This window comes from Anolis carolinensis, unplaced genomic scaffold (assembly GCF_035594765.1).
Source record: "Anolis carolinensis isolate JA03-04 unplaced genomic scaffold, rAnoCar3.1.pri scaffold_15, whole genome shotgun sequence".
NCBI lineage: Eukaryota > Metazoa > Chordata > Lepidosauria > Squamata > Dactyloidae > Anolis > Anolis carolinensis.
The window spans coordinates 3770150-3785610 of NW_026943826.1; the positions used below are offsets into that span (position 1 = coordinate 3770150).

At 41.3% G+C, this 15461-nt stretch overlaps 1 protein-coding gene across 1 annotated transcript in view; it reads left to right on the forward strand.

Moving 5' to 3' along the window:
• plod1 (procollagen-lysine,2-oxoglutarate 5-dioxygenase 1) overlaps positions 1-15461 on the forward strand; it is a 42527-nt gene that overhangs the window by 11272 nt on the left and 15794 nt on the right. The window contains exons 9-12 of the mRNA XM_062965502.1: positions 690-821; positions 12716-12837; positions 12917-13021; positions 13099-13224. Of these exons, the coding sequence (XP_062821572.1) occupies positions 690-821; positions 12716-12837; positions 12917-13021; positions 13099-13224 (485 nt within the window). The remainder of the gene's footprint in view (positions 1-689; positions 822-12715; positions 12838-12916; positions 13022-13098; positions 13225-15461) is intronic.

Here is a 15461-nt window from a genome sequence, read left to right on the forward strand (position 1 = left end):
TCAACAGTCATTGCAATCCAATGGTCATTGAAATCCAATAGTCATTGCAATTCAACAGTCATTGCAATCCAATCATCTTTGCAATCCAATGGTCATTGCAATCCAGTGGTCATTCAGTTCAATAGTAATTGCAATTCAACGGTCATTGCAATCCAGAGTCATTGCAATCCAATGGTCATTGCAATTCAACGGTCATTGCAATCCAGTAATCTTTGCAATCCAATGGTCATTACAATCCAGTGGTCATTGCAGTTCAATAGTAATTGCAATCCAATAATCTTTGCAATCCAATGGTCATTGCAATCCAGTGGTCATTGCAGTTCAATAGTAATTGCAATTCAAGAGTCATTGCAGTCCAATAGTAATTGCAATTCAATGGTCATTGCAATCCAATATTCTTTGCAATCCAATGGTCATTGCAATTCAAGAGTCATTGCAATCCAATGGTCATTGCAATCCAGCAGTCATTGTAATCCAGTGGTCATTGCAATCCAATAGTAATTGCAGTTCAAAGGTCATTGCAATCCAATGGTCATTGCAATCCAATAGTAATTGCAATAAAATAGTAACTGCAATTCAACGGTCATTGCAATCCAGTCATCTTTGCAATCCCATGGTCATTGCAATGCGATGGTCATTACCAAGGTGGCGGTTGTCATGGTGTGTGTTCTCCTTGTCTTGTCTTCCAGGAGGGAGTCTTCCCCGTGGTCCTCCTGGGGGTCTTCATTGAGCAGCCCACCCCCTTCCTCTCCCAGTTCTTCCAACGGCTGCAGAAGCTGCGATACCCAAAGGGACGCATCCAGCTCTTCATCCATAACAGTGTGAGTCATTATATGATTATTAATAATAATTATTATACTAATAATAATTAGTAATAATGATACTATTAAGTGCGATCCTATTATTATTTATAATGTTATTATATTATAACATTATAAGTAATAATAGGATCGCACTTAATAGCATACCTATAATATATAATAATTATGGGATTAATAAATATCGTAATACTACCGTGTTTCCCCTAAAATAAGACAGTGTCTTATATTAATTTTTGCTCCCAAAGATGCTCTAGGTCTTATTTTCAGGGGATGTCTTATTTTTCCATGAAGAGGAATTCACATTTATTGTTGAACCAAAAAAAATGAACATTTATTATATACTGTACAGTAATAGTCATCATAAACCAGCATAACCAAACAAACTGTGAATCCTATCAATAATTTCTTGTTACTACCAATATTTCCATGTACAACACTTTATGGTACGTACATTTACTGATCCTGCATGCTCTGGTGTTCTGTTCGGCGGTCATGCTTCCAAACAAAAACTTTGCTAGGTCTTACTTTTGGGGGAGGCCTTATATTTAGCAATTCAGCAAAACCTCTACTAGGTCTTATTTTCTGGGGATGTCTTATTTTAGGGGAAACAGGGTAATAACATAATAAATATATAATATAATAATAAATGGGATAGGATTTAATAGCATACGAATAATATATAATATAATTTATAGTACTTAAAAGCATGCTAATCATATATAATGTATAATAAATAACAGGATAGCATTTAATGGTATGCTAATAACAGGAAACTGTATATAATATAATAATAAATATATATATAAGAAACAATATGATAGCATTTAACAGGATACTAATAATATACAATCTAATAAATAATAGCATGCTAATATTATATTTATTTATTTATTTATTTATTTATTTTTCAAACTTATATGCCGCCACTCCCCTAGGGCTCGGAGCGGCTTACAAGAACCGGCTAAAATCAACAATTTAAAAACATCTTAAAAACGTCTTTAAAAAACATCTTAAAAAATATCTTAAAAAACATCCTAAAAGCACCTTTTAAAACATCTAACAGAACTCAAAAGCCTGTCGAAACAGGTGTGTCTTACATGCCCTGCAGAAGGCCGACAAGTCCCGCAAGGCACGGACTTCAGGTGGGAAGGAGTTCCAGAGAGATGGAGCCACTACTGAAAAGGCTCTGCGTCTGGTTGTTGTTACACGCAAGGTCTTAAAACTGGGGACTTCCAGCAGGTCTTGGTCCTCAGAACGGCGGGATCTCTGGGGTTTGTAAGGGGTGAGGCGGTCCCTCAGGTACATCGGCCCTGGACCATGTAAGGCCTTGAAGGTAAGCACCATCACTTTGAAAGTGATCTGGTGCTCAATTGGTAACCAGTGCAGCTGCCGTAAGATTGGTGTTATGTGGCATCTTATTGGGACTCCCGCAAGGAGCCGGGCAGCTGCATTTTTCACCAATTTGAGCTTCCGGATCACCGACACAGGAAGGCCAATGTAAAGGGGCCGGGCTGTGGCGCAGCTGGCTAGTAACCAGCTGCTATAAATCACTACTGACCGAGAGGTCATGAGTTCGAAGCCCGGGTTGGGTTAAGCCTCCGACCATAAAAAAATAAAATAAAATAAAAATAGCCCCGGCTTGCTGTTGACCTAGCAGCCCCGAAAGACAGTTGCATCTGTCAAGTAGGGAAAATTTAGGGACGCTTTATGCGGGAGGCTAATTTAACTAATCTACAACACCATAAAACTGCTCACGAGGAAAAGAATGAGGAAGAACAGCCACCAATGGACGGTGAAGCAACAGCTCCCCCTGTGGCCGGAAATCGTGAAGCTGGAAAGATGTTAAAAAATGCCTCTGTGTCTGTCTAAAAACTGAATGTTGTTTGTCTGTTGGCATTGAATGTTTGCCATATATGTGTTCATTGTAATCCGCCCTGAGTCCCCTTCGGGGTGAGAAAGAAGGGCGGAATATAAATACCGTAAATAAATAAATAAAGAGCATTACAGTAATCCAGTCTCGAGATGACTGTAGCCTGGATCACCGTAGCCAGGTTGTCCCTAGACAGATAGGGGCCCAGCCGTCTAGCCTGCCGAAGATGAAAAAAGGCGGTTTTGGTAACGGCGGAGACCTGGGCCTCCATCGTCAATGAAGGGTCCAAGAGGACTCCCAGACTCTTTACCAGTAAAGACGGGCGTAGCACTTCGCCATCCAGGGTTGGCAACTGGATCTCCCCACTGCCCGGTCGGCCCAACCATAGGATCTCCCTTTTTGCTGGATTCACCCTCAACCTACTGGAACGCAACCATCCAATAATGGCCTTGAGGCACCGATGAAAATTGTTGGGTACAGACTCCGGTTGGCCTTCCATCTTTAACACAAGCTGAGTGTCGTCAGCGTATTGATAACACTCGAGCCCGAAATCTCGGACCAGCTGAGCAAGTGGTCGCATATAGATGTTAAACAACAGAGGGGAGAGAATGGCCCCCTGAGGAACCCCACAATGTAGAGGGGACCTCTCAGAGACCAGGCCCCCCCTCTCCACTCGCTGGCCACGGTTGTGAAGAAAGGAGGCCGGCCAATTTAAAGCTGTCCCCCTAACTCCAGCAACGGCAAGGCGGTGGGTCAGAAGATTGTGATCGACTGTGTCAAATGCTGCTGTGAGATCCAATAACACAAGCAGTGTGCAGTCGCGCCTGGGGCTGTAAACTCTTAGTGAAAGAGGCATGGACGTGACATCTTTCCCCAGGGGATTGCTTCTTGCCCTCCTTTAGGGAAACTGGAACTCCCAAGGACCAAAACACTGTAGATAACTCAAAAACTGGGTTTATTGTTCACAAAGGGGGTAAAAGAAAATATACATTACAGTCTTTGATTGTTTAAGTCCATGAAGCTTGTCCAGATCCCTCTTTCTCTGGCTGTGAATGCCGGAGCAAACTCAGCCTCAGTCCAATGACCTATATCTGAAGACAAGAGTCTTCCTCTGTTGCCAAAGGACTGATGTGAAGGCGCTTGAGACTCCTCAACGTTGTTCAGGTTGGCCCTGAACATGAAGTGTGAGTCCCAAGGGTAAGAACCTCAGAACTGGTGCTGAGAGGTAACTTTTGAAGGGCTTTTTGAGCCAAGCCTCTCTTTCACGTCCATCCGATAGAGAACTTGCTGATGGAATGAAAAGGAGGAAACACAGTCCTACTCCAGGAAGAGGTGGAGCCAAACAGTTTTGCTGAGTGAGCAATATAACAGGTACAAACAACATTGATTGACAGATATAAATAACCAATCCAACTACATTTACAGGGTAAGGGCAAAATCAGGCATGATACAACAATTCAAATCTTGAAACTTATAGTTCCAACATATAGATGGCGCCACTCGCGCCGTCACAAGCAGCACCGACCCGCCCTGGTCAAGCTGGCATCGAAGGTGATCCGTGATGGAAACCAATACAGTCTCTGTCCCATGCCCCGCACGGAAGCCAGACTGGAAAGGATCCAGTCCGGCTGTGTCGTCTAGGAACTGCTGCAGCTGCACCGCTACTGCCCTCTCAATCACCTGGCCCAGAAATGAAAGATTTGAAACTGGGCAATAACTGGAGGGAACCAAACGATCTAAATCTGGTTTCTTCAGCAGAGGAGAGACCACCGCCTCTTTTAATCCCTCTGGAAAGACTCCTTGCTCAAGGGAGCTGTTTATTATCTTCAGCAGCAGGTCACGTAATCCCTCCAAGCAGGATTTTACCAACCAAGAGGGACACGGATCGAGGGAGCAAGTGGTCGGTCCAGCTGCAGCTATGAGCCTATCAAGAGCCTCTGCGTCCAGCGGGATGAACCGGTCGAGGGTGGGCCCAGCGAGTGGCCACGGCGTCCCAAGTTCTCTCACTGTGTCGATTGTGGCAGGGAGGTCCCGGCGTAGTAGCGAGATCTTGTCGGTAAAATAGCTCTGGAAAGCCTCGGCTGAAAGGGCCTGATCATCACCTTTTATAATAATAATAATAATAATAACTTTATTTTTATACCCCGCCTCTATCTCCCCGGAGGGGACTCAGGGCGGCTTACATGGGGCCAAGCCCGAATAAAAACAGTAGCAGTATAAAACACAGCAATAGACAACAACTTGCACAATAAAAAATTAAAAAAATTAAACATTAGCCAATAAAAACAAGAACTAATAAAAACATGGATTAAAACTGAGAGATTGTAAAAGTAGACTGGGTAAGGTGCACCATATAAATATTGTAAACACAAGGTGACTGATAAAGTGCTGCAAATTCTGGAAGTGCAAATTGGGATGGGAATAGACCCTGTGTCTATATCGAGTTGACAAAGGTAAAAGGTGCAAACCGGTACAAGAATGGTCACAGATACAGATTGCTTCTGGATTAGCAATCTTTAGCTAAAGGCTTGAGTAAAGAGCCAGGTTTTCAAGCTCTTTCTGAATGCTACCAGGGTGGGGGCTTGCCTGATTTCCCTGGGGAGCGAGTTCCAGAGCCGGGGGGCCACCACGGAGAAGGCCCTCTCTCTCGTCCCCACCAACCGTGCTTGTGACGGAGGTGGGAGCGAGGGGAGGGCCTCCCCCGACGAACGAAGAGATCGTGGAGGTTCGTAGGGGGAGAGGCGATCACTAAGGTAGGAGGGTCCCAAACCGTTCAGGGCTTTGTAGGTGATCACGTGCACCTTGAATTGGGTCCGGAAGGTGAACGGCAGCCAGTGGAGCTCCTTAAGCAGGAGGGTTGACCGCTCCCTATAATTTGCTCCAGTTAGAAGCAAGGCTGCCGAACGTTGAACTAGTTGGAGTTTCCGGGCCGTCTTCAAGGGCAGCCCCACGTAGAGTGCATTGCAATAGTCCAGTCTAGAGGTAACTAAGGCATGGACCACCGTGGCCAGATCAGACTTCACGAGGTAAGGTCGCAGTTGGCGCACAAGTTTTGGGACGATAGGGACCGTTGTTAAAGATCGAATAATTTTAAACAATTTTGCTGGGCGTGAGCTGGCAGACGCTATCAGAGAGGCGTAATATGCTCGCTTTGCTGCGATGATAGCATGTTCATAGGACTCCATGAAAGCCCTATAGGCTGATCTCGATACTCCGTCACGGAGTTCTCGCCACACGCTCTCTAGCCGTCTCTTTTCTCGCTTCATCGGTCGAAGTTCCTCGGTGAACCAAGGAGACCGGTTTCGGTGGGGTTGGAGGGGGCGTCTAGGGGGGATCTCATCGAGTGCATTGGATAGCCTGGTGTTCCATGAGTCCACCTGCGCATCAATCGAGTCGGTGACTGGCTCCAGATCTCTCAGAGCGTTCTGGAACCTACTGGGTTCCATAAGATTCCTTGGGCGAGCCCAGATCAGCTCGGCGCCCTTGTTGGGTGGGAAGGCATGCTCCAACTGAACTCTTAGGGCACAGTGATCCGACCATGGAACCTCTATGGTAGAGACTTGGGCCACTTGAATTCCTGCGCTGAAGATCAGGTCTAGTGTGTGTCCCGCCTGATGCGTAGGCCCAGTGCTACAAAGCGAGAGTCCTAGTGTCTCCATGGTGGACACTAGGTCTGTAGCCGCTAATGAACAAGAGTCCGCATCAGCGTGGACGTTGAAATCTCCCAAGACAATGATATATTATATATGATACTAGCTGTGCCCGGCCACGCGTTGCTGTGTCTGAGTCTGGTGGTGTTGGTCAGTCTACATTAGGTTGTATTGATGCTGTGACCTCCACCCTTCTTTATACTCACATTAATAGTAGTATTTGAAGTCTGTTACCTTCTTCAATTTTTGTGTTGATTGATAATTGCTTGAGATCCCTGTTGTCTTTGGTTTGTTGTTAATCGTGACGTCTGATTCTGCTGAGTGCGGTTTATATTTTTATTGTGGTACAATAGTCTTTTTTTTGTTTTGCCTGTGTAGGTGTTTATTATTGTTGTTGTTGTAGTGGTCATGAAGGTTGGATAAGTTAGATGCTACTGTATTGTTTTTTGGAGGCCCAGTGTAGCACTGACTGGCCTCTCAGCCTCAGTGCCTGGCTGTTTCTTGCCTGTGATGGTGTTGATTCTTATTGTTGTTGTTGTTGTCATTGTTATTATTGTAATTGTTTTTTTTGGAGGCCAAGTGTGAATGTAGGGATTGGGGAGGTGGATGAGTTGTGTTGTCAAAATTTGTATTTGTTATAGTCACAATGCGTTGTTGTGAGTTTTGTGGGTCCGGATTGTGGTTTTGTGGTGTGGTTGTGTTGTTACAACTGAGAGGCAAGGCTTTTGTGTTGTGTTGCCAAGTTTTGTATTTCTGGGGCGTTTAGTTGTGTGCCAAGTTTTGTATTTCTGGGGCGTTTAGTTGTGTTGTTATAGTCACGATGCACTGTTGTGAGTTTTGTGGGTCCAGTGTGGTTTTGTGGTGTGGTTGTGTTGTTACAACTGGGAGGCAAGGCTTTTGCGTTGTCAAATTTTGTATTTCTGGGGCGTTTAGTTGTGTTATAGTCACGATGCATTGTTGTGAGTTTTGTGGGTCCGGATTGTGGTTTTGTGGTGTAGTTGTGTTGTTACAACCAGGAGAAAAGGCTTTTGTGTTGTGTAGTCAAGTTTTGTATTTCTGGGGCATTTAGTTGTGTGCCAAGTTTCGTATTTCTGGGGCGTTTAGTTGTGTTGTTATAGTCACGATGCATTGTTGTGAGTTTTGTGGGTCTGGATTGTGGTTTTGTGGTGTGGTTGTGTTGTTACAACCGGGAGGCAAGGCTTTTGCGTTGTGTTGTCAAGTTTTATATTTCTGGGGCGTTTAGTTGTGTGCCAAGTTTCGTATTTCTGGGGCGTTTAGTTGTGTTGTTATAGTCACGATGCATTTTTGTGAGTTTTATGGGTCTGGATTGTGGTTTTGTGGTGTGGTTGTGTTGTTACAACCGGGAGGGAAGGCTTTTGCGTTGTGTTGCCATGTTTCGTATTTCTGGGGCGTTTACTTGTGTTGTTATAGTCACGATGCTTTGTTGTGAGTTTTGTGCATCCGGATTGTGGTTTTGTGGTGTGTTTGTATTGTTACAACCACGAGGCAAGGCTTTTGCGTTGTGTTGTCAAGTTTTGTATTTCTGGGGCATTTAGTTGTGTTGTTATAGTCACGATGCATTGTTGTGAGTTTTATGGGTCCGGATTGTGGTTTTGTGGTGTGGTTGTGTTGTTACAACCACGAGGCAAGGCTTTTGCGTTGTGTTGTCAAGTTTCGTATTTCTGGGGCGTTTAGTTGTGTTGTTATAGTCACGATGCATTGTTGTGAGTTTTATGGGTCCGGATTGTGGTTTTGTGGTGTGGTTGTGTTGTTACAACCGGGAGAGAAGGCTTTTGCGTTGTGTTGCCAAGCTTTGTATTTCTAGGGCATTTAGTTATGTTGTTATAGTCATGATTTGTTGTTGTGAGTTTTGTGGGTCCGGATTGTGGTTTTGTGGTGTGGTTGTGTTATTGTAACCGGGAGGCAAGGCTTTTGCATTGTATTGCCAAGTTTCATATTTCTGGGATGTTTAGTTTTGTTGTTATAGTCACTGCGCCCACAACTTTATCCTTTTATATATATAGATAATAAATAGGATAGTACTTAATAGGATATTAATAATATAATTTATTATAATAACTAGCTGTGCCCGGCCACGCGTTGCTGTGGCATTGTTTGATGGTGTTGGTGAGAAATTGTTGCGGTAGTGGTGGTATTGTCTGTTGTATGGTTGTCGTTATGTTTAGTGTGCATTTGGTTGTTTGTGAACTGTGAAAGTGGTGAGGATAGAGGACACTGTTTATGTTGGATTAGTGAGACTCTACTGTATATTTGTAATCTTATATTATCTGCCTAGAACTGCCCCTTCTACACAGCTGTATAAAAGGCACACTGAAGTGAAATATCTGGCAGTGTGGACTCAAGATAATCCAGTTCAAAGCAGATAATATAAGATTTTAAATGGGTAATATAGCTATGTGGAAGGGCCTTGAGTCTACACTGCCATATAATCCAGTTAAAATCAGATAATCTGTATCTTATAGGCAGTGTGGAAGAGGCTGAGGCCTAACTGTGCCTGTCCCCTGGACTGAGTAGGTTGCTAGGAGACCAAGTGGGCGGAGCTTAGCCCTCTAACTGGCAGCAATTGGATAAAAACAATTATTCCTCTCCCTGCAATTAGGACTTTATTTTTCTTTTCTTTTTGTTGTATCAACCTAGAGCCGTGGATGATGGGGTGTGTTGTCAAATTTTGAAGTTGGGGGGCCTGTAGTTTTGTTGTTTTGTCCGCTGCCCTGATGCCATCACTCTTTTATATATATAGATAGGATAGCAATAGGATACTAATAATATATACCGTATATACTTGAGTATAAGCCAACCCGAATTTAAGCCGAGGCACCTAATTTTACCACAAAAAAAAACTGGGAAAACATTGACTCCAGTATAAGCCAAGATACCAATAAAATTACATTAATTGAGGCATCAATAGTTTAATGCTTTTGAATCTTTACATCAAACTGTAATTTAAGATATGACTGTCCAACTCTGATTAAATCATTATTTTCATCTTTTTCACTGTAAATGTGCTTATGTATCCTTTTAATAATAATGTAATAATAACAGTAATAAATACAGGAAAATAATACAAGTGATAATAAATAGAGTAAAATAATAAATGCAATAATAATATCAGAGTGAAATAATAAATGTATTATTAATAATAATAAAAATGCAGTAATAAATGTAATAGTAGCAACAATAATAGAGAAAAATAATAAATGTAATAATACCGAGGGGGGCTTTTTCAGTCTTAAAAAAAGGGCTGAAAATCTAGGCTTATACTCGAGTATATATAGTATATATAATATGTAATATAATAATAATAAATAATAGGATAACAAAAGGATACTAATAATATATAATATACAGTAGAGTCTCACTTATGCAACATAAAGAGGCCGGCAGAATGTTGGATAAGTGAATATGTTGGAGAATAAGGAGGGATTAAGGAAAAGCCTATTAAACATCAAATTAGGTTATGATTTTACAAATTAAGCACCAAAACATCATGTTATACAACAAATTTGACAGAAAAAGTAGTTCAATATGCAGTAATGCTACCTAGTAATTACTGTATTTACGAATTTAGCACCAAAATATCACAATGAATTTAAAACACTGACTTCAAAAACATTGATTACTAAAAGGTAGACTGCGTTGGATAATCCAGAACACTGGATAAGCGAATGTTGGATAAGTGAGATTCTACTGTAATATGAAATAATTACTGTGATAGAATAATACAGAACAATATAATCTCTAAAACCAGGACAGTAAATAAAGAGCAACACTCTGAAAGCAGGGAAATTGGGAATTCCACAAAGGAAACAATCAGGGCCAGCTAACACCTCCCAAGAAAGGATTCTTCCAGAAAGGAAGCTGAGAAGGGAGTGAAGCAGTGTGTATTAATGAAGTCATTATTATTACTATCATTACTATTATTATTGTTATTATTATTATTATTGTGTTGCTGTAAACCATGAAAATGAATACAATCTGACTCCAAGTATTCAAAAACATTAAATCAGAATATATAAAAATTAATGTGGTACAGTAGAGTCTCACTAATCCAAGCCTTGCTTATCCAAGCCTCTGGATAATCCAAGCCATTTTTGTAGTCAATGTTTCCAATATATCGTGATATTTTGGTGCTAAATTCATAAATGCAGTAATTACAACATAACATTACTGCGTATTGAACTACTTTTTCTGTCAAATTTGTTGTATAACATGAAGTTTTGGTGCTTAATTTGTAAAATCATAACCTAATTTGATGTTTAATAGGCTTTTCCTTGATCAGTCCTTATAATCCAAGATATTTGCTTATCCAAGCTTCTGCTGGCCCGTTTAGCTTGGATTAGTGAGACTCTACTGTATAATAAAACAGAACAATACAATCTCTAAAATCAGAACACTAAATAAAGAACAATACTCTGAAAACAGGGGAATTCCACACAGGAAACAATCAGGGCCAGCTAACACCTCCCAACAAAGTATTCCCATCATCAAAGTCTGGCAAATCCTCTGTTTTCTCAGGGCCACAGACAGTAGAAGCACATAAAATATCGCAAACAACACCACTCTGAAAACAAGGGAATTCCAGACAGGAAACAATCAGGGCCAGCTAACACCTCCCAACAAAGTATTCCCATCATCAAAGTCTGGCAAATCCTCTGTTTTCTCAGGGCCACAGACAGTAGAAGCACATACAATATCGCAAACAACACCACTCTGAAAACAAGGGAATTCCAGACAGGAAACAATCAGGGCCAGCTAACACCTCCCAACAAAGTATTCCCATCATCAAAGTCTGGCAAATCCTCTGTTTTCTCAGGGCCACAGACAGTAGAAGCACATAAAATATCGCAAACAACACCACTCTGAAAACAAGGGAATTCCAGACAGGAAACAATCAGGGCCAGCTAACACCTCCCAACAAAAAATTCACTCAGGGAGGAAACAGCCAGGCTTTAAAGCTGCAAGGCCATTACATCCTAATCATTTTCCCTAATTGCAGCATTCATACTTGCCTCCAACAAACAAAAATAACCAATCAGAAATATTGTATATTCACAACCTTTAGGAAATAATATCCCCTGATGGCGCAGCGTGTTAAAGCGCTATGCTGCTGAACTTCTGGACCGAAAGGTTTGAATTGGGGGAGCGGAGAGAGCCCCCACTGTTAGCCCCAGCTTCTGCCAACCCAGAAGTTCGAAAACATGCAAATGTGAGTGCATCAATAGGTACTGCTCCGGCGGGAAGGTAACGCCGCTCCATGCAGTCATCCCACATGACCTTGGAGGAGTCTACGGACAACGCCGGCTCTTCGGCTTAGAAATGGAGATGAGCACCAACCCCCAGAGTCAGGGGAAAACCTTGACCCTTGACCTTAACTACCACCAATTCCTCAATACTTTATTTCCCAGACCACCAGACTTCGCCACAGCAACGCGTGGCCGGGCACAGCTAGTATAATCTCTAAAACCAGGACAGTAAATAAAGAGCAACACTCTGAAAGCAGGGAAATTGGGAATTCCACAAAGGAAACAATCAGGGCCAGCTAACACTTCCCAAAAAAGGACTCTTCCAGAAAGGAAGCTGAGAAGGGAGTGAAGCACTGTGTATTACCGAAGTCATTATTATTACTATCATTACTATTATTATTATTATTATTATTATTATTATTATTATTATTATTGTGTTGCTGTAAACCATGAAAATGAATACAATCTGACTCCAAGTATTCAAAAACACTAAAATCAAAATATATAAAAATTACTGTGGTATATCCTTTACCTTAACTATCACCAATTCCTCAATACTTTATTTCCCATACCACCAGACTTACCACAGCAATGCGTGGCCGGGCACAGCTAGTCTATATATATAAAAGAGTGATGGCATCATGGCGACCTACAAAAAAACAAAACTACAGACCCCCAACCTCGAAATTTGACAACTCAACCCATCATCCACGGCTCTAAGTTGATACAACAAAAATAAAATAAAAATAAAATCCTAATTAGAGAGAGAGAGGAATAATTGCTTTTATCCAATTGCTGCTAGTTAGAAGGCTAAGCTCCTCCAACTTGGTCTCCTAGCAACCCAATAAAAAATAATAATAAACACTAAAAAATTAATACAATAAAATACTATAATAACAGAAAATAAATAATACAAGAAAATAATAAAATATAATAAATAAAAATATAACTTACAATAAAATTAATAAAAATGCAAATAAAGTCAAATAAAAATTACACAACAATTTTTAACCAATACCACCACCACTTTGCCACAGCAACGCGTGGCCGGGCACAGCGAGTATAATATACGATAGTAATAATACTACAGGATAGGCTTTCTCTTTGTAGGAGGAGCACCATGTCTCCCAAGTGACGGCCTTCCTGAGTGGACACAGCGGGGAATACCTCTCGGTCAAAGCCCTCGGGCCGGATGACCGCCTGGACAGCGCCGAGGCTCGGGACACGGCCACGTGAGTCTGTGGCATCTGGGGCTGCAATTCTTGGCATCCCTTTCAGGCTTGACCCTGAATCGGTCCCGTTGCCCCTTAGGAACCTGTGCCGGCAGGACCCCCGCTGTGAGTATTTCTTCAGCCTGAACGCCGAAGTGGTGCTCGAGAACCCGGACAGCTTGCGGATCCTGATCCGGCAGAACAAGTGAGTCCAAAGGAAGCCCCTTTTGGGCCGGTTTTCGTTGGTTTCCTATGGGTTCATTCCTCTCCTTTTCGGCCCAGGTTTGTCCTGGCTCCGCTGGTCAGCCGCATTGGGAAGCTGTGGTCCAACTTCTGGGGGGCCCTCAGCGCCGAAGGCTATTACGCCCGGTCCGAGGACTATATGGACATCGTCCAGGGGAGGAGGAAGTGAGTATTATTATTACAAATATAATATAGCACAATATAATAATGAAATATATGGCCATCATCCAGGGAATGAGGTGGTGTTACAAATATATAATATAATATAATATAATATAATAATACAATATAATAATGAAATATATGGACATCATCCAGGGAATGAGGTGGTGTTACAAATATATAATATAATATAATATAATATAATAATACAATATAATAATGAAATATATGGACATCATCCAGGGAATGAGGTGGTGTTACAAATATATAATATAATATAATATAATATAATAATACAATATAATAATGAAATATATGGAGATCATCCAGGGAATGAGGTGGTGTTACAAATATATAATATAATATAATATAATATAATAATACAATATAATAATGAAATATATGGACATCATCCAGGGAATGAGGTGGTGTTACAAATATATAATATAACTAGCTGTGCCCGGCCACGCGTTGCTGTGGCGAAGTCTGGTGGTATGGGAAATAAAGTATTGAGGAATTGGTGGTAGTTAAGGTCAAGGGTAAAGGTTTTCCCCAGACATTAAGTCCAGTCGTGTCTTACTCTGGAGGTTGGTTCTCATCTCCATTTCTAAGCCGAAGAGCCGGCGTTGTCCGTAGACTCCTCCAAGGTCATGTGGGATGACTGCATGGAGCAGCGTTACCTTCCCGCCGGAGCAGTACCTATTGATGCACTCACATTTGCATGTTTTTGAACTTCTGGGTTGGCAGAAGCTGGAGCTAACAGTGGGGGCTCTCTCCGCTCCCCCAATTCAAACCTGTGGCCTTTCGGTCCAGAAGTTCAGCAGCTCAGCGCTTTAACACGCTGCGCCATCAGGGGATATTATTTCCTAAAGGTTGTGAATATACAATATTTCTGATTGGTTTTTTTTGTTTGTTGGAGGCAAGTATGAATGCTGCAATTAGGAAAAATGATTAGGATGTAATGGCCTTGCATCTTTAAAGCCTGGCTGTTTCCTCCCTGACTGAATTTTTTGTTGGGAGGTGTTAGCTGGCCCTGATTGTTTCCTGTCTGGAATTCCCTTGTTTTCAGAGTGGTGTTGTTTGCAATATTTTATGTGCTTCTACTGTCTGTGGCCCTGAGAAAACAGAGGATTTTCCAGACGTTGATAATGGGAATACTTTGTTGGGAGGTGTTAGCTGGCCCTGATTGTTTCCTGTCTGGAATTCCCCTGTTTATTTACTGTCCTGGTTTTAGAGATTATATTGTTCTGCATTATTCTATCCCAGTAATTATTTCATATTAAAGAAGAATCTCACTTATCCAACATTCGCTTATACAATGTTCTGGATTATCCAACGCAGTCTGCCTTTTCATAATCAATGTTTTTGTAGTAAGTGTTTTAAATTCATTGTGATATTTTAGTGGTAAATTTGTAAATACAGTACAGTAGAGTCTCACTTATCCAACATAAACGGGCCGGCAGAACGTTGGATAAGCGAATATGTTGGATAATGAGGAATTAAGGATAACCCTATTAAACATCAAATTAAGTTATGATTTTACAAATTAAACACCAAAACATCATGTTAGACAACAAATTTGTCAGAAAAAGTAGTTCAGTACACAGTAATGCTATATAGTAATTACTGTATTTATGAATTTAGCACCAAAATATCACGATTATTGAAAGCATTGACTACAAAAATGCGTTGGATAATCCAGAACGTTGGATAAGCGAGTGTTGGATAAGTGAGACTCTACTGTAAATACTACATAGCATTACTGCGCATGGAACTACTTTTTCTGTCAAATTTGTTGTATAATATGATGTTTTGGTGCTTAATTTGTATAATGATTACCTAATTTGATGTTTAATTGGCTTTTCCTGAATCCCTTCTTATTATCCAACATATTCACTTATCCTGCCGGCCTGTTTACGTTGGATAAGTGAGACTCTACTGTATATTTCTAATCTTATATTATCTGCTCAGAACTGGATTATATGAGGCCCTTTCTTCACAGCTGTATAAAATGCACACTGAAGTGGATTATATGGTAGTGCGGAGTCAAGATAATCCAGTGCAAAGCAGATAATATAAGATTATAAATGGGTTATATAGCTGTGTGGAAGGGCCTTGAGTCTACACTGCCATATAATCCAGTGCAAATTAGATAATCTGTGGAAGAAGTCTAAGTGAGGCCTAAATCTGCCTGTCCCCTAACTGAAACCTGGCTGTCCCTTGGTTGCTAGGCAACCAAG